Source organism: Perognathus longimembris, chromosome 25 (assembly GCF_023159225.1).
Source record: "Perognathus longimembris pacificus isolate PPM17 chromosome 25, ASM2315922v1, whole genome shotgun sequence".
NCBI lineage: Eukaryota > Metazoa > Chordata > Mammalia > Rodentia > Heteromyidae > Perognathus > Perognathus longimembris.
The window spans coordinates 11,679,840-11,704,535 of record NC_063185.1 but is presented as its reverse complement, the minus strand read 5'-3'; the positions used below and the strand labels follow the sequence as shown (position 1 = coordinate 11,704,535).

General features: G+C 41.3%; 1 protein-coding gene across 1 annotated transcript; it reads right to left on the bottom strand.

The window, feature by feature from the left end:
• Positions 1–440: 440 nt before the first annotated feature.
• Fam114a2 (family with sequence similarity 114 member A2) lies at positions 441–24,696 on the bottom strand. Its single transcript, XM_048334037.1, has 14 exons — positions 24,589–24,696; positions 22,177–22,418; positions 21,509–21,608; positions 20,785–20,877; positions 18,528–18,619; positions 16,927–17,061; positions 16,235–16,393; positions 15,077–15,200; positions 12,711–12,790; positions 8,768–8,890; positions 7,875–8,014; positions 6,086–6,158; positions 2,939–2,992; positions 441–1,013 (listed from the first exon to the last, which is right to left on the bottom strand). Exons 2-14 carry the CDS (start codon positions 22,402–22,404, stop codon positions 879–881), a joined length of 1,536 nt encoding a protein of 511 aa, XP_048189994.1. The 5' UTR covers positions 22,405–22,418; positions 24,589–24,696; the 3' UTR covers positions 441–878.

Sequence of the window (24,696 nt, the reverse complement as noted above, 5' to 3'; positions counted from 1 at the left end):
CTGGCTTCTTCCCGCTCAAGGCTAGCACTCTGCCACTTGAGCCACAGCGCCCCTTCTGGCCGTTTTCTGTATATGTGGTGCTGGGGAATCAAACCTAGGGCCTCGTGTATCCGAGGCAGGCACTCTTGCCACTAGGCTATATCCCCAGCCCTCAATGAGACTTCTTTGGTACTGGGTGTAAAAGACTGTCCTACATGTAAGATAGGCAGGAAAATATCACCGGAAGCAACTGAAAACATGGGACTGCTTCTCTACACTGCACTTCTTGGTCTGGAATCTGGCTGAGTTGGGGTCAGCTATTACTTACTTGAAGCTTGTCATTCGGGGCTGGGGAAATCATTTGAGGCTAATTTTTCCTCGAAGCCAAATATCTGCTGAGAGTTAAAGAGCTCATGACCCTTTCTAGCCAAGAATTCCCATAATAAACAAGTTTATAGGTGCAATTCTCTTAAAACCATAGATTTTATTCTAGAAAGAAATCATCCACAGAATTAATAAACCAAGCATTTCATAAGTTCTAGAATGCAACTTTTTTTTTTGCCTGCTTAACAATGTTATCCACGGGTTACAAGACAAAAATCATTTGTGTTTTGCAACCAACATCTTTGTCTGAATGCCCTACTGTTTACTAGAGCCATTATTCTTAAAATGTCTACAATCATCTTGTTTCAAAGAGTTTATCCATTATAATAAATGGGAGTAGTGTGAGAACCTGGCTGCTTTAAGCCAAGTTAAGAAACAAACTTCCTCTTTACACCTGCTGCCCTGCCTGAATTTTCACATGCTAAAATAACCATTCTCATTCTTGGCTACTGGAGGCTCTTGGAGACAGTGGCCCTGCCTGGCAGTCACACATCCCCGTTTAGATACTCTGTTCTTCAACGCTCTGACGAAAGCCTCTGGACCGGTGACTCCTGCCCAAGTGACTCTATCTTCTTCTCAATGAGCGAGATCTGCAGCACGGGCAAGAGCAGCTGAAAGGCATCTTGGATATATGAGGCACTGTTGGATGCCTGGCAGGATTGAAAAGACAAAGGACCTCAGTCACACAAAAGAGAAAAGGAAAGACATAAAAGAACAGATGAATGGGTGCAAGCTATGTGTGTGTGTGTGCTCGACCCAGGCTTGAACTCAGGGCTTGGGTGCTGTCCTTGAGGGTTTTTTTTTTTCTTTTGCTCAAGGCTATATCACTCTACCACTTGAGCCACCACTCCGAGTCTGGGTTTTTGGCATTTAATTGGTGAGATAAGTGTCTCACAGACTTTCCTGTCCAGGTTGGCTTTGAACTGTGATTCTCAGACTTCAGTCCCCTGAGTAGCTAAGATGACAAGCCACTCGCACCTAGCTAATATGTGCACTCTAACTACATTTGTAGCTTACTAAGTTAAGAACAGAGACTTGACTAGCTCTATAAGGAAGACAAAGACCTAACTTATGCTTAAGAGAGCATCACCCAAGTTATTAGCATTTTTGTTTAAGCTTGTCCATCAGAAATAGTTGCTGTTCTTTGGCATCCTGCTCGCTCCCGACATTCAAAGTGTGTTTATTCTCTGATTGAGTGGACAGATTCTGCCCCAGCACTGGAGTTCATTATTGATGAGGCTTTCTAAGGGCTGTCAATTCTGCGCCAATAGGACTTGCAGCCCCGCATGACAGACAGCTCAGCTCTTCTCCCCAGGACTGAGTGAAAACAGGGAGCATGAGATAGCGACTGGCAAACAAAGAAGGAACACTCCTCTCCAAGATGACAGCGAACACTCTTTTCTACCTGCACATCATACTGACCAGAGGTGTCATGGAATCATTATGCTCGGTTTGCCAGAGGTCATCTGTATCTGACAACAGAATCGTTCATTCCATAAGGATAAAATACACAATTTCAAGGACAAGAGTATCTCAAGTCTTTCCAGAAGGTTCTAGAACTTTCTAGATCTCAAAACAGCACAGGAAACCCATGCCACATGAGATGACCGCTGCTGCCTTCATCACTGGCTGGTACTCCTGCCCCAACGTCAGCGTGACATTTCATTACACATTTTCCAGCCAAAAAGAAAAGAAAGGGGGAAAAAAAAAACAAAACCTTAAAATAATGAGATTGTCCCAGATTGTAAATTCCAGGACAGGATCGGCCCCCAGGTTTGCGAAGTTCTTTCAACTCTACCACTCTGCCAGAGTTCCCATACCACAATCTCCTGGGAGTTCAAAGAAAACTGTGTGTGTGCTGAAAGAATTAAGAGCATCCCTTTAATAGTCATTTTTAAATATGTTTGAAATGGCTGGAAACTAAAGTCAACATCCCATATTTAAAATCCAGTCCATTATCAAAATATTTCTTCTAGACTAAGCATATTCAAAGCAAATCATCCCGAGTCTAAATCGTCTACCCAGACCTTTTTCTGGAGGTTTTGTCAGACTAGAGAAGACTCCTGCAAAGTGCTATTACCACACGGGCCACCGTCCTGGCCCTTCTGCATCTGAGTCAGAGAGGGTCTCCTGGTAGCTTTGCTTCAGATCACCTGAACGGCTGGGATTACAGGCAGGAACCACCATACTCAGATTGTTCTGGAGTAAGGATCTCACTACCTACCAACCTGATCTCAAACCACGAGCCTTCCAAGTAGCTGGATTTTGTAAAGATCAACATTTCACTCACTAGCAGGGTCTCCACAATGTGTGAACCCAGAATGACCCTGGTACACGCTGTCCAGGGGAAGGGACTAAGCAACGATAGCCTACTGCTTTTCCTCTTTGTGCCACCGCTTTCTACCTTATTCCCTACAACTCATCAACAGGGGTACACGGCACATAAACACGACTTTGGTTACATCTGCAAAAATAATGTGAAACTGCCTATATAGATGTTTTAAGAATCAGTAATAAAAGACTTAATACATAGTGCCTTTTGAGTTAAAAACTTAAAAGACCAGGTACTACTAACCTCCAGAAATACCGCAGTGATTAAGGGATTAAGGACATCTGCCTTTTCTTTAACCTGAAATAAAGGAAACAGTTTTGCAATCAGCAGTTTTACATAGTTTTATATAGTTTAAAAAAAAACTATATGTATATATGTATATAATTTTATATGATATACTATACATATATAACTATAAAACTATATATATATACAATGCCACTTTGAAACATACACACATAAATATAAGCATAAGGTAACTAACTGAACTGGAAAGAACAAAACACAGCTGCAAAGTGAAATTTTAAGTGATTTAAAAATTTAATTTCCTTTCTGTCCTATTCAAATTGACAGTGCCTTACAGAGTAGAAGCAACGTCTTCATTTTAGAAGAGGGGATGGGAAAGATACATCTGAACACAAACTTCAGAACAACTTGAAACCAAAACGTGCTTAAAAAAACAACAACAGGTTTTAAGACAGACTATTTGAAAAAATTCATTTCATGGAAATAAACCATGCACATTTAAAACCTAGGCGTATTAGTACATTACAACTGATTTGCAGGCTTCAAGTATCCTTTTGATTTGGCCTCATAAAATTAATTTCAGGAAACCCAGAAGCTCTTTTAAAGAAAACAGTAAGAGGTAAAGAGAAGCTATATCCCAGGATTATCCCTAATAAGAATACTCTAGACTCAATTTTTAAAAATATGAGTTACTGTCTTAATCAGAACAAATTTAAGGCCCCACCATAACTTTTCTACCAAAATGACATTAACATTTTTATTTTCTTTTTAAAATGTTCTTATCTTAATTTAGGATTATCAATTTCTTGAGTCACATTTCATAATTCAAATACCCTTCATAAAAATATTTACAATCCCATTTTTTTAATTTAGGTGTAATTATATTTAGGTTTCATTATAGCTCTCTCACTGACTGGCTATGTAACAGGAATGTTACTACCGTTTAAAAGCAATACTACTCTTTTTGTGCATGTGTTGTGGGTACCAGTCCTGGGCACTGTCCCTGAGCTTCTTTTGCTCAAGGCTAGTGTTCTACCCTTTGAGCTACAGTTCCCCTTCTGGCTTTTTTTGGTAGCTTATTGGATATGTTTCATAGACTTTCCTGCCCAGGATGGCATCAAACTGTGATCCATAGATCTCAGCCTCCTAAGTAGCTAGAACTGCAGGTGTAAGCCATAGGCTCCCAACAAGATGCTACTCTTTAGTCAAAATTTGGGGGTTTTATTTTAGTAAGGTCTATATTTCTACACTGAAGACTTCATAAAAAGAAAACAAAAGTGAGTTGTAAACACAAGTTAGATATAGATATAAGCTGGTTCTAAAATTTATGCTGACATGTATGGGGCCCCAGTGGTCAAAACATAAAACAGCTAGAAGACCCACAATATTTGATGTAAGACCACAGTAAGACAACAGGATACTCAGACACACCAGTAAAATATTGATCAGAGTCCATGGGTCTGTGGTCACTGGAGTTCTGACAAGGGGCCAAGAAAATTCAATGGGGGAAAATAGTCTTTACAAATGGTGCTGAATATTTGCATGTGCAAGAATGAAGTCAGACCCTACACTTCACACCACATACAAAGTTCATCCAAATAAATCACCAACATCAGAACAAAAACAAGTAGAAGAAATACAAAAGTAAATGTTCATGACCTTGGCATAGGCAGTGCTTTCTTGGATACAACATCCAAAGCACAAGTGATAAAAGAGACTACTAATAAGCTGAATTGTACCAAGATTTCTATGAAGAGTATACTACCAAGAAAGTGAATCTGGGTACCAGTGGCTCATGCCTGTAATTCTAGCTACTCACGAGGCTGAGATCTGAAAATCATGGTTCAAACCCACCCTGAGCAGGAAAGTCCATGAGACTCTTACGTCCAATAAAACTACTAAAAGCCAGAAGCTGAGCTGTGGCTCAAGTGGTAGAGTGCTAGCCTTGAGCAAAAGAGGCTCAGGGACAGTGCCCAAGGCCTAAGTTCAAGACTAGAACTGGCATAGACATACAAAATTAAATTTAAAAAAAAATTTTTTTTTGGTCAGTCCTGGGGCTTGGACTCGGGTCCTGAGCACTGTCCCTGGCTTCTTCCCGCTCAAGGCTAGCACTCTGCCACCTGAGCCACAGCGCCCCTTCTGGCTATTTTCCATATATGTGGTGCTGGGGAATCGAACCCAGGGCCTCATGTATATGAGGCAGGCACTCTTGCCACTAGGCCATATCCCCAGCCCCAAATTAAATTTAAAAAAAAATTTTAAAGCAAGTGAAACAAGTTGCCATGGAGAAAACATATGCATTATCATACAACTGATAAGAAACTTATATCCAGAAAAGATTTTTAAAAAAGCCTTCCACAAGTCAATGATAAAAAGGCAAACAATTAAACAATGGGCAAAGGACTTGATTAGATATTTCTCCAAAGCTCAATGGTAAACAAGTACAAAAAAAAAGGTGCTCAGTATCATTAGCCACTGGAAGAATGGAAATCAGAAATACAATGAATACAAGATGGCTAAGAAAAAGACAATAGTAAATACTGATGAAGATGTGGAGAAATTATAACCCTCATATATCTGCTGGTAGAAATGTAAAATTGTGCAGTCACTTTCTTTTGACAGTCAGTGAATTACTATCACCAGTGTGGACTAACAGATACTCTCTGGATATCTAACTAATAATTCACATCCATACTCATGACAACAGTATCCATTAATGAAAAGACAGAAACAACCCAAATATCTGCCAACTAAAGAATAAAACAATGTGATATCTACCCATAAGAGTACACACAGGGTTGAAAAGTACTGACATGTGCTAAAGCATAGATGAACTTCAAAAGCACAGGTTAATGAAACCAGCCACAAATACCACATAGTATAGGATGTCACTTATAAGAAATGTCCACAGCCAATGTAGAGATAGAAAATAAATCTGTATTGCTTAGGACTGAGGGACCGTGTTAAAGGAAATGAGTAATTATGAGGATTTTAGTAGAGATGAAAAAAATGTGTTAAAATTTGATTATAATAATGACTGCACATTTACATAAAACCACTGGATGGTACACCTGAAACCGAATAATTCTATGGTATGTAAAATCTATCCAAGACAGCAAAATACGACGAGGCATGAATTCTTACCCCCGCGGTCGTTAGGCATGTGGTGAACTCTTTTGACAGGAAGGACAGCTCTTTACACAACACAATGGTCATCCTAGGGAAGAAGAAAGAAAGGAGATTTCTTCTCTTTTTTTTCTGTTTTGAAATAAGCCATATTTAACAGCGAGCATAAAGTAATAAATGGCTCTGGTGAAAGAAGGCAGTGTTTAAAGGCATAAAAAAAAAAGTTCAGGCATTTAATGTACTTGGAGACCCATCTAATTAGTCAAAGGCTCAAAAAGAGGAAGTCCACTCCTTAGTAAAATATGTTCCTTTCAGAAACTACTATCCCTTCAAGTTAAACCAAAGGAAGCAATTAAAATGCACTTTTCTTTTTTAAACCAGGTGTGTGCAGGTGGCTCACGCCTGTCATCCCAGCTACTCAAAGCCAGTCACGGCAGAAATGCCTGTGAACCTCCCATTTCCAATGAACCACCAGAAAACAGGAAGTGGCACCTGAGCGTAAGAGCTCAGGGATAGCAACCTAGGCCCTGAGTTCAAGCCCCATGGCCAACCAAAAACAAAAAGCACTTTTTAAGGATATGTTTAGAAATAGAGTTGAAATCAGAATCTTAAGCCTAAATCTTTCAGGAGTTCAAAGAGGAACATGACTCTACTACGTATTCCAGAATGGTTGTCTCTCAAGGGGGCTCCATTTAGAATGCAAAATTATGTGGTCTCTTTAGGTGAGGCAGAGCGATGCTGTTCCTCGCTCTCCGTTCCCCCTCTCGGGTTTCAGCAGCCGCAGGCAGCACTGGAGGGTGCTAAGCAAGGATGCTGCCAATGCCTGGTAACTCTGTTGCACTGAGAGCTCCCTTCCTGCCTTTCCTCTGGTTATTAAATGGAGATAAAAGAGTTTCATGGACTTTCCTGCCAGGCTGGCTTCAAACACAGATCCTCAGATCTCAGCTTTGTGGGTAGGCTAGGATTAAAAGGAGTGAGTCACCATGCCTAACTGGGATGTGCTATCTTTAGAAAGCTGATGAAGGAAGGTGTCTCTGAGAAATTGGCATTTGAATAGGGATCTGAATTCAGTGAGCTAAGCAGGAATACCTGACAAAGCAAGAATTTCTCCACAACAGGTGTCTCTGACTCTCAAGGGTTGGTCAAGTCAAAACTAGGACCCCTGTGGGATTTGACAGAGCAGCACTGATGGTGCAGTTGAAGAGGAGGTTTGGAGAAAGAACAGCAGCAGCCTCTCCCCATCCTACAAATGAAAACCACTATTTAAACACCACTGGGTCCTTTTGTTTTTCTTCCTGGGAATACTTAGATGCTATCATTGTACACTACATTTGCTAAAAATCAGAAAAATGGGTGTAAGACTTTAACTAGTGTTGAAGTCCTGGGCTGTACATCTGGCTGATTACAAATGACCCTGCATTTCCTGTTTTTAAATGCTAGACTAGTCATTTGCTCTTTGTGGTGTTGTATAAATTGGGAATAATCCACCTAAATCCCTTAGCATGGTGCCTGGCATAAAAGTGCTCAGTAACCAATAGCTATTATTAAGAATTACCCCAAGTTCCATTCCTATGAAGACTGAGATGAAACAGATTTTACACCATGAGCAGTTCATGAAAAGGATGGGTTTATAAATGTAGACTTATCATAGCTCAATAAAAAAAGGAAAAACCACCCCCCATGAACAAACCTCTAATCTGTACATAAACAGAATGTGACATTTTGTTAGAAGTATCTAAAACCTCTGGAGATCAGCCAATAACACTCAGTGATTTGCATCCTTTAAAGAGAGGCCCATTCCACATACTGGGAAAGAGTCTGGCTCCGGGCAAGGGCAGTCACTTCCTGCTTCTGGCCGTGCAGAACCAAGGCGGCGGTTTTGTGGAAGAGCTCTATGGAGCAAGCAGTCAACTCTGCCAGGCTGCGGATTGCAAACGCGTGGATATCCTGCATGGTTTTAAACAAAGCATAACAAAGGATCAGTTTTTGTTTGTGCGGTGTTGAGAAATGGAAAATGAACCACTGGGCCTCTCTCTGTAGAAAGTATCAAGACTAACAGTCCCTCATAAACATTCTCTTCTTCTATAGTAACAGTGTAATTTTCCTGTAACTACAAAAAAAAAAAGAGGCTCCCCTTGCAGTTGGATATCACCATGTGACTAAGTTTTGGCCAAAAGATTTAGAAAAAGAGTGTTGTTGGGTGTCAGTGGTTTGTGTTTCTAATCTTAGCAACTCAGGAGATTTGAAGATATCAATTCACAGCCAGCTCGGGCAGGAAAAGTCTTTGAGACTACCAAAAAAGCCACAAGTGGAACTATGACTCAAGAAGTAGAGCACTAGCCCTTAGGCAAAAGAAGCTTAGGGACAGTGTCCAGACCCTGGACACACACACTCATGAGTGTCTGGTAGCAGTTTCTGAGGACCTTCCTCATGACACACGTATTCCTTTATTACTCCTACAGTCCAGAATTAAAATGATCCATCTTGGATCATAACCTGCAGAACTACAATGCTTAAAAGGTTGAAATTATGGATAACACTGCAATGAATCTGAAGGACCCTGGATCCTTAACTTTAATACCTACTTCTTAGGAGGGGAAGAAAAGGAAAGGAAGGGGTGGAGAAGGGGAGGAGAGGGAGGGGAGAGAATAGGGAGGGAGAAGGGGAGGAGGGGGGAGGAAGAAAGAATAACTCAGTTACCTCTATTGTATTTTTGTTGATTTCCGTAGCATTTTCTGTTTCCAACTGTATTTCTCCTTTCTCTTTCTCCGCAGTTGGCTTGGCCAGGGATGTCCTGATCCATTCATAGGTTGCACTTCTTGCCTAAGCAAAGCAAGAGGGACACTTTGAAAGATTCATCCAAGCTAATTCTGACATTGTGAGTTCAACTCTTGGGTTCATAGGCACGTCATTGACTGATTCCCCTGCTTCTAAGCTGGCTCATGTTAAATTCATATTCATCTGCTCTAATGCTACGAGTAAGCAGCCCAGAGGTAAGCATGGATACTTTCTCATCCACTAGACCCAGCCCCTTCATGACAAGTCCCTGAGATGTTTCCCCTGACTATGACTTCAGTGTCCTGGCTTCTTCCTTCTACTTCTCAGTCTCTGTAATGTCCTGCAGCCTTGCCGCCCTCCATCCACGTGCTGTCTCTCCAAACCCTTCCAGAAGGCTAGGCACTCCATCACTTCCCTCAACTCCCATGCTCCTGTGTGCCCTGCCCCTTAGATTCATTACTTAACAGTATGCACTGAGATTCACCATGTGTTACTCTCCCAACTAAACGACATAGTATAGGTAGCCTCAGAGTGTCTACTTTGGCTTTTCAAGTGCCTGACACACAGTCGAGAATAACCACTGCTTTAAGGACCATGCTCTCATCTCCTTTCTAGGACCTTTCAGATACTTGGTTCTTTTCTGTTTATGTGATAGTGCTTAAATGAAGCCACCAGCCATTGACAAATGATTCTGGTTTAACTAAGAATAACATTAATCCTCCTGTTGTCACAGTAATTGGTTACTGGATAGAAAAGTAAAATCCAGTGGGGTCTATGGAACCCCATCACATCTGGTAAACTTCCTAGATAAGGAAAGCCCACTTTAATCCACTAGAGTCCCTCAGTGAAATCAAGGCAAAATAAAGCAAAGCCAAGAGACAGAGACAGCCAAAGCTTTATCTAAAGCCCCAGATCTAATCGTTTCTTGGCTACGGAGCAATTCTCTTTCTTAGTGACTGTCTTGGTTTCTCCTAAAATGCTTACTGCCATTAAATGGAGGCATGCACTTGAATAACTTTATACAGACAGAATGCATGCAAAGCTGTAACCAGGTAACAGGGAGCCACAGGAGACCTTGAAAATCATTCCACCTGAGACTCATGGGCTTGACTGCAGAGAAGGCATTACAGCCTTCTTTCAAGACCATGGGTAGGGTGGCACCTAAGGCTACACACGAATGAGCTGAAGCAGAACCTAGGGCGCCTCAGGAAGACCTTCACAAACTGGCTCTGATCTAAACCTTCCCATTACTCATTGGTAAAGAGCTTAACCTCTCAATTCCAAACACCAAACAGACTGGAGTCACATCCAGGCTGGGAGGCAGGAAAATTCCAAGTGTGTCAAGCAAACCCTGAGGTATCTAACAAGACCATAGGATGGGACACGGGCATTTATTCATTCATTGATTACAAATGTGTAGGGACTACACATTTATGTGTAAATGTTAGGTATTACAAATTCATTAACTAGAGGCCCATACTTTTTAATTCTTATGAGAAAAGCAAGCAAACAAACACAAATAGCCATGAAGAAAATGAAGTGGGGTGATAAAAAGGCAGAACTAGGTTCATGAAAGCTAGCTCAAGTTAGGTGGCCAAGAACTGTTCCTAAGTGAAATGTGAGCTGAACTCAGAAGAATTACAAGAAGAATTACAAATATTAAGCAAAATTGGCTTTTTATGTTTGAGGAACAAAACAATGGCCAATGAGAAGAAGAGAGCCTAACAGGAGAGGAGGACAGAGTGATAAGCCTCACAGAAGAGAATAAACAGCGAGGGAGGCTAGAAAGGATCCTAACAACTGACAGTCCAGAAAGCATGTGAATTCCTGTGAATTCCTTTGCAATTTTGTCTGAGATAAAATGAGAGGAAAAGAAACTAAGGATTCCTTCATCTGAGGTTAAAAAGTGAAAGAAAGGCTGGATGCCAATGGCTCACACCTGTGATCCTAGCTACTCAAGAAGCTGAGATCTAAGGATCGCAGTTCAAAGCCACCCTGGGCAGAAAAATCCCCGAGAGACTTATTTCCAATAAGCCACTCAAAAACCAAAAGTGATGCACAAAGAAGCTCAGGGATAGCACCCAGGCCTTGAGTTCAAGGCCCACAACTAACAACAACAACAACAAAATAGCATGAAGGCCACATAAAAGAAAACTGATAGCATAAGTTTAATATGCTTGAAGAAAATAGTTAATGGGTATAGTGCATACATAAAGTGACTTGCCCTGTAAATAATTCAGAAAGCAAAGTCATGAACTACTGAAGCAACTCAGGGTAATTTATCATTTTTTCCCCAAATTATTCCTACCATCCACCACCAAGATTCAACCTGGCACTTAGCACCGTTGAGGGCGGGAGGAAGAATGAAAAACGTCTATGGCTTAGTTTCTCCAACAACCACTATTTTTTTCTAGTTGAAATTCACGAGGCATGAAGAAGGAATGGCATTTGCTGAAGATCACGTGTGTCAGGGTGAGAATCAGCCACATTTCCACACCTACAGGCTCCAGTGCACTTTGCCCTACAGCATGCCCATGCTAAATCCTAGGTCTCAATGCCAGAAATTTCAATCATCTGAAAACTGCTTTCTGAGACCTATGGGAACCACATGAGAAATTATCAACCACACACAAACTACTGACCTCTTAACAATACTAACATGATTTCCTTTATTCTTGTGATTTTTCTATGTCTTTTTTTGTCATTATTTCCCTAGCACCTAGCAATTTACCTAGAATAAAGGTTGAGACATGTTCGCTTACTTAACATCTAAATGTTTATTTAGGATATGAAGCTAGTTTCTATGGGATCACCAACAATGAGCATTTCTTTACAGTAAGCCTCACACTTTGTAAGAGCTTGGGGTAAACGATGACATGCTGAACCCACAAGGACTCTTTAACATTTGCCAGGCACCAATGACTTCATACCTGTCATCCTAGCTACTAAAGGGGAGGGAGGTGCTTGTTCAAAAATATTAATGTCATATGGATAAGGAAAGGCTGAGGAATTATTCCAGATTAAAAGAGATCAAGTATACACAACGACATATAATTCATGATCATGTACTGGTACTAGTACTGGAGGAAAAAAATTGATACAAAGAACAGAACTGAGCCAATTGGCAAGACTGGAATATAGATAAAAGATTAAGCAAAAGAATGGCATTGTGATTAATTTACTGAAGCTGATAAACTATACTGTGGCTATGTAATAATGGGACATTTATATCCTGAGGAGATGGAGATTAAAACATGTAGGATTAAAACACGTAAAACATCGAAGACTACAATATATACAAGTTCATCTCAAATGTGTGTCCACAAAGAGAATATGCACGCAAGCACACGTGATGAAACAAAGGAAGCAAAAATATGAACCAGAGTAAATTTGCATAAAAAGCCACACATGTTGTTTACGTTGCTTTTGTAACTCTGCTCTAAATTTGGCATTTTCTTTTAAACAATACTAGGTTGAGAATGGTGAAGAGATATACTTGAAAGGTGAGTTTTGTGGAGAATGCAAGCATTCTCAGAGGTTAAAAATAAAAGACCAAGTGTTACATTCTTTACCTTAGGACATAAGAGCGAAGGGGACCCAGCTCTCTCTGGCCAGGAAGCACTGTGTGCCTGCCGCTTACTGCTTTATATGGATATATGATGTATTAAATATTACTCTGGATATAGAGCCTCCCCACCCACTCTGATCTTGGATAAACACACATAGTTCACAAGTCACCAATGAACAACAAGGCTTTTACCCATAGGTCTTAATGCCATAGGGTAAATGGTTGCCATCTCAGTTTTTTTATCCACTAAACTGTTACAAATAAACAAACACAAATCAGTAGGAAGTAATAACTTACTCTGGCAAGTTTCTCTGGTTTGCAGGAGATGTGCAGCTGGGAAAACAGCTCTGTTATCTCTTCAGAAAAATCTTCATCCCCTGAACAAACAAAGTCTTGCATGAAAGACATTCCAGAAAAAAAAAAAAAAAAACTGCTGAGGATCACAAGGGTGAGAAGGAAAGAGGAATGAAGGCAGTAGAAGTAATCATAACAATTTATCTGAGCATGGAATTTGAGTGCTTACAGACTCTTGTGTATGGTATGTCGATGGATATGTTCTTAATGGGCATGTAAGAGAAGTGGCATTATCATTTCTTACTGATAAAGATAATGAGGGCTGGAAGAAGTCAAGGATTTCCTCAAGATCTCTTAGCAAAGATTAGGAGTTCAACTTTGGCCCTCCCACTTTCAATTCTCTTTGCATCACATTACAGAAAAATGCACAGAGTACCAAGCAGATACAGCATATAAGAAAATGGAAATTGGGGCTGAGAATGTGGTTTAGTGGTAGAGTGCTTGCCTAGCACACATGAAGCCCTGGGTTCGATTCCTCAATACCACATACACAGAAAAGGCTGTAAGTGGCGTTGTGGCTCAAGTGGTAGACCAGTAACCTTGAGCACAAAGAGGCTCAGGGACATAGCCCAGGCTCTGAGTTCAAGTCCTGGGACCAGCAAAAGGAAACAAAGGAAATGGAATGCAAGTTGGGGCAGTAAGGCAGCCAGGAGAGTCCAGGTTAGCCATGAAAATGGGAAGAGTTTGAGGCAGATAAAATAAGTGCCAAGATTAGGGGTGAAAGCATGGCAAGAAGTTTAGTATGATCACAGTGTTTAATGTAAGAAAAGGAAAAAAGCTACAAAGTAGGATATAGCTTATACAAGGCCTCCAAACCCTAGGAAGATTTCTAACTTTTCTACACAACAGATGAGGAACCACTGAATGATGTTTAAACAGAGACAGGTCAGATCACATTTTAAATCACAGAAAGATCACTTTCCTGGCTGAGCAGAGAAAAAGCGAAGGGAAGCTGGGGCACTAACCCATGACCCAGGTGAGCGATGGTGATGTGCAAATGGGGGTGGGGGGTTCCTGAACGTTGGAAGGGTGCTAAGGCAAACATTGAAATTATCCAGATGATGGGAACACAGAACACCTTACTGGAGAAACATGTAAGCAAATAGATAGATCAAGAGCAAACTATAATCAAGGGGATCAAGAGGGCTGGGAATATGGCCTAGTGGTAAAGTGCTCGCCTCGTCTACATGAAGCCCTGGGTTTGATTCCTCCGCACCACATAAACAGAAAAAGCCAGAAGTGGCGCTGTGGCTCAAGTGGCAGAGTGCTAGCCTTGAGCAAAAAGAAGCCAGGGACAGTGCTCAAGTCCTGAGTTCAAGGCCCAGGACTGGCAAAAAATGTGTGTGTGTGTGTGTGTTGTGTTTATAAATAATCAAGACAGCTAAACAAATAGCCAGGAAATGTTCTTTCTCTCTTTACACATCTAAATCCTATCCATTCACTCCTTAGAGACCAGCCTAAGGTTTTAGCCTTTAGAATCTATATATTTCTTTTTTTTTTTTTTTTTTTTTTGCCAGTCCTGGGCCATGGACTCAGGGCCTGAGCACTGTCCCTGGCTTCTTTTTGCTCAAGGCTAGCACTCTGCCACTTGAGCCACAGCGCCACTTCTGGCCATTTTCTGTATATGTGGTGCTGGGGAATCGAACCCAGGGCCTCATGTATATGAGGCAGGCACTCATGCCACTAGGCCATATCCCCAGCCCTATATATTTCTTAATCACCAGTCTATCTTGAAAGGGCAAATTATTACTGCTTTATACCTGCCATTTCCAAAAAAAAATCCTCATGGCTCATGCCTGTCATACTAGCTACCCAGGAGGCTGGGATCTAAGGACCACAGGTTGAAGTCAACCAAGGAAGAAAAGTCCTTGAGACTTATCTAGAGTCACCAAAAAGAGCTGAGGGGCTGGGAATATGGCATAGTGGCAAGAGTGCTTGCCTACATGAAGCCCTAGGTTCAATTCCTCAGCACCACATATATAGAAAAGGCCAGAAGTGGAACTGTGGCTCAAGCTGGCAGAGTGCTAGCCTTGAGCAAAAAGAAGCCAGGGACAGTGAACTCAGGCCCTGAGTTCAAACCCCAGGACTGGCCAAAAAAAAAAGAAAAAAAGCTGGAAGTGGATGTGTGGCTCAAACCACAGTGCTAGTCTTAAGCAAAGAAGCTCAGGGACAGCATCCACACCCAGAGTTCAAGCCCCAGGACCAACACACACACACACACACACACACACACACACACACACACACACACACACTAAAGTTATTTCAAAGACACATCTTCACATTCAGCTACTGAATGTTCATATTACCTTTTTTCTCTTCTTCCTCTTCCTCACAAAATTCTGCTAGAGAAAATGCTTCTTTGAGTTGTTCTAATTCAAGTATTATAGCCTCTAATTCTTCTCCACTCAGAGAATTAAGGATAGATTTCACCTGAATGAAGATAATAAAATATTGCAGAAATATTAATTTAAAAAAATCTCACAAGGAGAAAAGACTGGAGTCAGAATTATGAGCTCGCTGCTAACACAGCTATTTGTGTGTGTGTGTGTGTGTGTGTGTGTGTGTGTGTTGGTCCCTGAGCTTTTGTGCTCAAGTCTAGCACTCTATCACTTGAGCTACAGCTCCATTTCCAGCTTTTTGGTAGTTAATTGGAGATAATGTCTCAGACTTTCTTACCTGAGCTGACTTCACACCACAATCATCAGATTTCAGTCTCTTGAGTAGCTAGGATTGCAGCACCTGGCTCTAATTTTTTTTTTTTTTTGGCCTGTCCTGGGCTTGAACTCAGGACCTGGGTGTTATGGTGTTATCCTTAAGCCTCTCTGTGCTCAAGGCTAGTGCTCTAGCACTTGAGCTAATGCACCACTTCTGGTTTTCTGAGTTGTTTATCAGAGATACCCTGCCTGGGCTGGCTTTGAACTAACCTCAGACCTCAGCCTCCTCAGTAGCTAGGATTATAGCCACATGTATTCTTTCATAATCTAGGATAGATGTTATAGGAAGATAGATAGAATTTATATTTCAAAACATAATATAGGCCGGAGATAACTGGAAATTATCAGTGCTTAATAAGAGCTTAGATATCTGAGGAGATGAACTAACAGGAAATTATATACAAATTAGCAGCTGTTAACAGGCTTTTCAACAACTAAAACCCAGGACACTGAAGAAAAAAATAGATAATAAAAGTCTAAGGTGAAAGAAAACAACATGTGACAATTAAGACCTCTTTGTTGTTCTGTCCTTTTTGTATACTTTTAGAGAAATAACATTTGACTTACTCAATCTTTTTTTTCCCTAGCAATTAAACATTAGGGGATTTTTCTGTTCTGGTATAATATTTCCAGAGTCCCAAGCTTCCTTTGGAGATACATTTCATCTTGCAGATACACAAAGAGAAAAGAGACTATAACATTTCTTGTTGGAGGACTCTTTTTCAGCTGCGAGTTTGGGATTGGAATTACCTTGATTTCACTTTCTCGGGAAAGCATCTCCAGAGCCTCGAGATGTGAAAGGCCTTGAAATTCATCAAAGAGTAGCCCATAATGAGTTTTCTTGTCTGTTTCCATGGTTACCTCATTGGAGGTCCTTAGTTCTTCTTTCTCCTTTGCCTCTCGTAAAACCTAAGAAAGGAAAAAAAGATGGAAGCATAACATTGCAGCAAATAATGAGAGCTCAAGGGTAAGTTTTAAGTGTGGAGAGAAGCAAGAAGCTGAGACAAGTTCCAATACAGAATATTGCCCTTCAATCTTGGCATGGTAAATCAAATTCAGTAAGGATCAGGAGCTGCATGGAAAAAAAGAAGAAGAAGCTAGACATAATTAGATGCTAGACAGTGTCACCCAAGGAGCCACGTGCATTTCCAAAAGTGGAAATTAACCATTAACTAAGAATTAACCTAATGAGCAATCATAACAGCGCTCAGCATTTCGCACTGCTTTGGCAGGAGGCTACTGCGGAGATAAAAGAGCCGGCCATTCTTCTAAGCATGAGAGCTCTCAAAGCACATCCAAATCAGAAAAAATAAAAGCCTTAATTTTATAAGGCATTGAAAATTCTTTGCAAGGAAACACTAACAAAGTCCCAAGTTAACAAAGGCAAAAATACAAATCAAAAAACACAGAAACAGAAATCAAAGTAATGAAGGTAACAATACCTGAGAGAGTGTAGAATTCCGGTTCATCAGACCCTTGGTCCTTTTAAAGCCAGGATCCCCTTCTGCTATTACATCCATTGTCTTCTTCCCAATGAATTCTAAGGCATCTAAACCCCCACTAATAACACTCTTTCCCTAGAAGACAACATACAATGGCATTACTACAATATTGGGAAAATACATTTGTATGTTTTGTGGTTTTGTGGGTTTTTTTGTACCAGCCCAGAGACTTGAACTCAGGGCCTAGGTGCTGTCCCCAAGCTTTTTATCCTCAAGGATAGCACTCTACCACTTGAGCCACAGCTCTACTTCATGCTTTGTTTGCTGGTTAATTGGAAAGAAGAGTCTTGCAAACTTTCCTGCCTTGGCTGGCTTTGAACCACAATGCCCAGATCTCAACCTCCTGAGGAGCTAGGCTTACAAGCATGAGCCACCAATGCCCAGCCATTAGTATGTTTCAATTCTGTAAGAGTAGCCAACAATATCAAGCACTAGGCAGAAGCAATACACACTGCTTGTGGAAATATATAATAGGTAGAACCACTTGGGAAAACTGCTGGCCAGTATCTACTAGAGCTACTACTCAAAAAAAAAAAAAATTCAGGAAATAGAGCTCAAGTGGTAGAGAGTAGTCTTGAGAAAGAAAGCTCAGGGACAGCACCCAGGACCTGAGTTCAAGCCCCACCACTGGCACACACATACAAAAGGTTAAAATAAAAACTTAAAAAAAAACAAACCCAAACCACTACCTCCTGCCTTTATGTAGGAAAGATATTTAGGGTTCTATGTCCTCTTAAAATTTTTCTAATCAAGTATAATTTTATAAGTATCTCTCTTTTTTTTTTTTGGCCAGTCCTGGGGCTTGGACTCAGGGCCTGAGCACTGTCCCTGGCTTCTTTTTTTTTTTTTTGCTCAAGGCTAGCACTCTGCCACTTGAGCCAGAGTGCCACTTCTGGCTGTTTTCTGTATATGTGGTGCTGGGGAATTGAAGCCAGGGCTTCATGTATAAGAGGCAAGCGCTCTTGCCACTAGGCCATATCCCCAGCCATATCTCTCATTTTAAAAGATCATTTTTCCCTTCTGCTTAAAGATGCAATTATGAGAAAAATATTTTGTAAAGCAGACATGTTCTAGGGCCCATAAACACCAGAATTTCTGGTCCATAAAATGCTATGTGTTGGGCTGGGAATATGGCCTAGTAGCTTGCCTCATATACATGAAGCCCTGGGTTCGATTCCTCGGCACCACATATATAGAAAATGACCAGAAGTGGCGCTGTGGCTCAAGTGGTAGAGTGCTAGCCTTGAGCAAAAAGGAAGCTAGGGACAGTGCTCAGGCCCTGAGTTCAAGCCCCAGGACTGGCAAAAAAAAAAAAAAGGCTATGTGCATGATCTCTCTGTAACAGTCCAACCTATAATCCTGTATTGTTAGGGAAAGTCTTCACATAGCTTTTACGCTACCCTTCAGAAGTGATTGATCCTCAAGTGACTGGTGTCCTTGAAGAGCAAGCAGTCCCAAGACCTTGCAGGAAAAGAACAAAAAGATGCAGAAACGCGCAACAGGAATGGGAGGGAGTGGAACAGCTGCCACGTCTCACTCACTGTGCTCTGAACAGCAGTGGAGATGGTGGAGAGGACTCCAAATGGCCCGGACACTGGAGAGGAGTTTTCATTCTCTTTGGCACTGGTTTCTCCTACCAAAGGGAGAAGATATATAAGCACAAAAGGAATGTTCATGAACCATTGCGCTTTAAAATCATGTGACTTTTTTTTTTTAAATTTGGCTCTTCCAGACTTAAGACCTTAGGCCTTTTTGTATACAGTAATCTTAAAAGACTATTTTAAGGTGAAGGCGAAGATAAGCGGTCTTTTACATTTTCATTTCATTTCGAATATAAAAGTATTGATCTAGCTGGGTGCCAGTGGTTCACCCTGTAATCCTAGTTACTCAGAAGGCTGAGATCTGAGGCTTGCAGTTCAAAGCCAGCCTAGGCAGGCCATGAGCCTCTTATTTCCAATAAACAACTCAGAAAAAGCGGAAGTGGCCCTGTGGCTCAAGTGGTAGAGCACTATCCTTGAGTACAGAGAGGCTCAAGGACAGCACCCAGGCCCTGAGTTCAAGCCCCAGGGCCGGCAAAAGAAGAAACAATAATAAATATTGATTTACACAGCAGTAGAACAAACAATTTCAGTGATATGACCTTCTACACAGAGAAACTATAGTCAGAAACAGATCAGTTGTTGGCAGCTGTAAATCAGCAGAAAAATTTAGCTACAAGCTAGTATGAAGGAACTCCCTTAGGTAATAAAAATATTCTTCTAGCTCAGTGATCCACATAAATATAGGAAATATTCTATACCTGTGTATCACAATATATTGGGATTACATAGTATAAATGTAACTATTATTTCTCCATACAAGTAAAGTCATATTGCAAAAAGCTGTACTGTATGTAAATTGTAACTCAACTTTGTCCCGGAAGATTATGCTGATTAGTAGTAAAGGAACCAGTAGACATTACAAAGATGAGTATGTTCCAAAACTAATCAGTCCATTTGAACTTTAAAAATCTTACACTCAACTAGTATATCAAATAATTTAATGATGGAACATATGCTTTCAAATATTATAAAGAAGCTGGTGTTATACCTGCCTTCCTACCACAGCAGCTACAAGACTGGGCAAAACATAAGAAAGAACTATTTTCAGACACTGGACCAAAAAAACAGAACAAGATTTTGGTCCAAAAGAAAAGAGTAGCTAGGATGGCATTGCTTCCTCTTAGCATTCTTAAAGTTCCAGATCTTTCTATCCTGTCTATATTGATGAAAATCACTTCACAGAACAAAGGCAGCTAGTGTCAGGATGAAGGACAAGCAGGAAGACCCAGGAAAAGGAACAGTCAGGAGAAGAGGGGCAGACATGTGATTGGCATAGCTTTTCCAGGAGAATTTGAGAAGATGAAAATGCAAAAGAGACATAGAAACATTTGAGTCTGAATTCTTCCTTTTGTGTTTTCTACACATGATCACTTACTATACCATTTCCATAACATCTGTCATAGCTGTGTTCTACCTGGATTATTATAATAGTTGTTTTGAGTCAAGTCCAGTAAATTAGTTAAGGTGTATGTGTGTATATGTGTGTTTGTGTGTGTGTATGTGTGTGTGTGTGTGTGTGTGTGTGTGTGCCAGTATTGGGGTTTGAATTCAGGTCTTCAACACTCTTATTTGGCTATTTTGTTCTTGTTCGTGGCTGGTACTCTACCACTTGAACCATACCTCCAGATCTTGCTTTTTGCTGGTTAATTGGAAGATAAATGTCTCAAGAGCTTTTATGTTCAAGGCAAGTGCTCTACCATTTGAGCCATAGCGCCACTCCTAGATTTTTGGTAATAAAATAGAGATAAAGAGTTTTAGGGTCATTCATGCCTGGGCTGGCTTTGAATTGTGATCCTCAGATCTCAGCCTCCTTAGTAGCTCACTAGCATAAGCCAGTAGTGCCCACCAATCAGTGGCTTTTTCAATACCAATATTAAAGTCACTGAGAAAGAAATTAAGAAGACAATCTAATTCACAATCCCATGCAAAAAGAACAATATATCTAGAAATAAGCAGGAATAGTATAATCGTATACCTAGGAATAGATCTAACCAACAGGATGAAAGGCCTCTACCATGAGCTCTTTGAAATGACTACAGATGCAGAGTAGAAAGACATGATTAATTATGAGACTGCTAACTGGCAGATGGATTCACAATGCACCCCACTACAGCCCTAAGATGCTTAGTATCAGAGGGTCACTAAACAGTGAATTGGATCCAAAGTATTCTAGGACTTGATGTTTCTACATACTGACCTCCAGCATGCTTGGCTTCAGCTGAAATTTCACTGGGACTAGGAATGCCAAGGGAAGTCTCTGCCTTCTCGATGACATTTGAAATACCTTGTCCTAGAGAAAAACCACAATGTGTTGCTCCTTGTGACCCAAATTGAACAAATAAAATAGCAAAAGTACGTATATCTAAAATCATTATGGCTACATGTTATTTTTAGCAATTAGGGTAATGAATCCTTGAAACTATCTCCTTAATAAAGAAAAAAACTTAAGCTGATATATATCATCACTAAAGAATAGACTTTTAGCAATTCCTCAACTTCATTTTAAGAAGAAAATGCTACCAATTATAGAGGCAATGTCAGGGCTGGGAATATGGCCTAGTGGCAAGAGTGCTTGCCTCGTATACATGAGGCCCTGGGTTCAATTCCTCAGCTCCACATATACAGAAAATGGCCAGAAGAGGCGCTGTGGCTCAAGTGGCAGAGTGCTAGCCTTGAGCAAAAAAGAAGCAAGGGACAGTGCTCAGTCCCTGAGTTCATGGCCTAGGACTGGCCAAAAAAAAAAAAAAAAAAGAAATATAGGGAAAAAAAATATAGAAGCAATGTCTATCAGCTCCTCATTACTAGTTTTCAAACAGTAAACCCCTTGAATAAACATGGAAGGAAGGATTGTTAACGAAGTCATTTGTGACACAAATCTGTAAAATGCACACAGAAAACAATGAAATGACTGATGACCTTACCCACAGTGGCTACTGTAGCTGAGGCTGAGGAGAGTAAAGACTTGCCCCAGCTGCCCCAATATCCCCATCCGCTCTCTGGTACATCTTTGGAAACAGTCTCCTATTATTGTTCCCAGTAAATAAGAGGGGAAAAAGAGACACAAGAAAGTGTGAAAAAATTAGAGAGCCAAAGTAATGTACATATATTACCTAATTATTAGCCAAAGTATGGATAAACAAATAGTATTTTATTTAATACACAGCTTGACTGACAGACAATTCCACGTTTTCATCACATTAGGCACCATGCAGGAAAGGAAATTACTTCTGTAGGCATTTAAAGAACTGGGAAACTATAGTTTATGGTTATAAAAATGTGAAAATAAATGCAATCTTAAATTAGCATTAAGCTTGAGTCTCGTAACCCCAGCTTGTTTTTTTCTGGTACCAGGACCTCACACTTGCGCAGCCCACTTGCTCATGGCTGGCACTCTACCACCTAAGCCACACAGCTTTAGCCTGGCATTTGGCTGGTCAGTTGGAGATGGAATCTGCAGTTAATCTGGAATAACTAAACCTAAGACCCCTCAGGGGCTAGGACTAGGGGTGACCCAGAAGTAGCAGGTTAACCCCAATAGTTCTGAGTCCCAGTATTTGAACAGATTCTTTTCAGCGGCAGTCTGTGATACCTGAACAGGGAGAACTTCCGAAGTCTCAGGGTCTCTGGAAGATGCAACATCTGGTCTTTTCCGAGTGGATACTACAGGTTCCGACTGACTCTCTTGGTTGATGTGTTGCTCCGCAGACTCAGCATTCTTCACAGACTCCAAATTCTCCACTGGCTCACAGTTTCTATCTTCAAGGACAGGACTTGCTTCAGTTTTCACTGGAGTCTCAGGATCATCTTTATCTGACATGATTAGCACATCACCTGATCAAAGAAAAGCCCAAGAAACAAAGTGACTGATGTCAGCTTTTTTGGTATAAATTATTTGTCTGAATATTTTGATACTTTCATAGAGTCACAGGCAGATACATGACTAAATTAATACAGACAAGATCCCACTTAACTTCACCAGTTGTCCTAACAACCTTCATAAGTGCAGCATAATACACGGTGGCAGAATCCACCAATCTCTTCAGACTTCATCAGTTTTCCATAAACTCATTTGTGTGTACATTAATTAGGTAGCTAAAATTTTATCACTCCAGGTGCCAGTGGCTTATACCTGTAATCCTAGCTACTCAGGAGGCTGAGATCTGAGGATCGTGGTTCAAAGCCAGCCCAGGCAGGAAAGTCAGTGAGACTGTTATCTCCAATTAATAACCACCAGAAAACCAGAAGTGGCATGTGGCTCAAGTGGTAGAGTGCTAGCCTTGAGCTGAAGAGCTCAGGGCCAGTGCCCAGGCCCAAAGTTCAAGCCCCACAACCGACCCATAAAAAAAAAATTATCACAAACCCTTTCACTATGTCTCCAGAATAGATAAGATTATAGATGTAACCCACCAGTGCTGAGTTCTTTCATATATATTTTAATTATCTCTATGCTACTTATAATGTATAATATAGTGTAAATGGTAGGCATATATTTATATTGTTGAGGGAACACACACACACAAAGAAAAAACTCTGTACAAGTTCAGTACAGACAAAATTTTTTTCCAAGTAATTTCCAATTAGCAGTTGGTTGAACCTGCAAGTTCAGAACCTATTTACAGAGGCCCAAAGGCATACAAAAAAGTGTACGTGTCCAATTTCCTTTGAAAACTGAAAGATCTGGCAACAAAGGCTCTATACAGACAGGCTAAACAGCCACTGGGCCCTTTTAGGTGATGCTCCCCCAACTCCACTTCACTCATTTAGGTTAACCTGACTAGGCCCACAGGCATTTGCAAACACCTGCCAGGAAAGGATTGTGATAGATGAAAATGCCAGGAAGAGAGTTCAAAGGTATAAAAGTAACACATGTGAAAGCTCAAAGGTATGCATGACACCAGTTACCTGGGGCCATTAAAATGCCAGGGAGAAAAACAATCAGGAGGCATGAAACTGGAAGGCAACTTTAAGGCAACACCTTGGAGATAAGCTCTGTGTGTGTGTGTGTGTGTATTTCATACGTATATGTAAAATATACAAATACTATACGTAATACATACAAAATACAGTATTGTGGAAGTTTAATCCGTGTAACTTCATATAAGATTAGGACATGCTCCAAAATACAGAACACTGGTAAATCTCTATTCTTCGGTCGTTACCACCTAAATTTCAATCTAGATCATCTAGAACGTGCTAGGCTGGAAGAGAATGCGCTTGTATTGTTTATTCCGTCGCTATGATTAGGGGAAGGACCGTGGTTACTCTCCTCTCAATGAATTCAACATCTAACAGCAAACGTACCTAAAGTAACATTATTTCATGGTGCATCATACTGAATGGCTTCCGAAAGTTTTTCCGGGTATTTTGTGATGATGCACTGGGAGAGGCAACACTCCAGTGGACTAAGGAAAATAAACCGAGTGACGATGCACTGGGAGAGGCAACACTCCAGTGGACTAAGGAAAATAAACCGAAGTGATCCATATTTTGGAAGGGACAAGAATGCAGACGCTCTTCGTGTGTCTCACTCCAAGGGCCCGTCTCAATAAAATCCTTTTTGCAATCACTGAACCTCAGGCCCGCGCCCGATCGCATCCGGTCCACGTGAACCGACGCGCTCGCCAAGTATTTTGTCCCATGCCGGTTACCATAGCGACCCCGGCGAAGCGACTCCGCCCCGCCCACACTTCCGCCTCCCACCTGGGCGCCCGGAGCCCGCACGTAGCCCGGCACGGCCGCTCCCAGGATCGGCGCGGCCGTCCAGAGGAGTACCCGGATGTCTCCAAGTGGACAGAGCGCTTTACGCTTTCCCGCTTCCCCCCTTCCCCACCCCACTCCCACAGCCAAAACCAGATACCGGAAGTCATGAGCAGATACCGGAAGTCAGGAGTAAACAAACACCCGAAAGTTCGTTGACGGGACGCGGCCGCCTCAGGCCGCCTTCTCCCTCCTTCTCCCTTCCAAAGCGATCAAGGCTCCCAGCACCCACTTCGGGACCTACCTCGCTCCTGCCGACCTCCACTTGGAGAGAGCACCGTGCGCCCAGCCAGCTGCCACTCAACCACCTTCACCACAGCCGCCGCCGACGCGACGCTCCCACTGCCCCGGA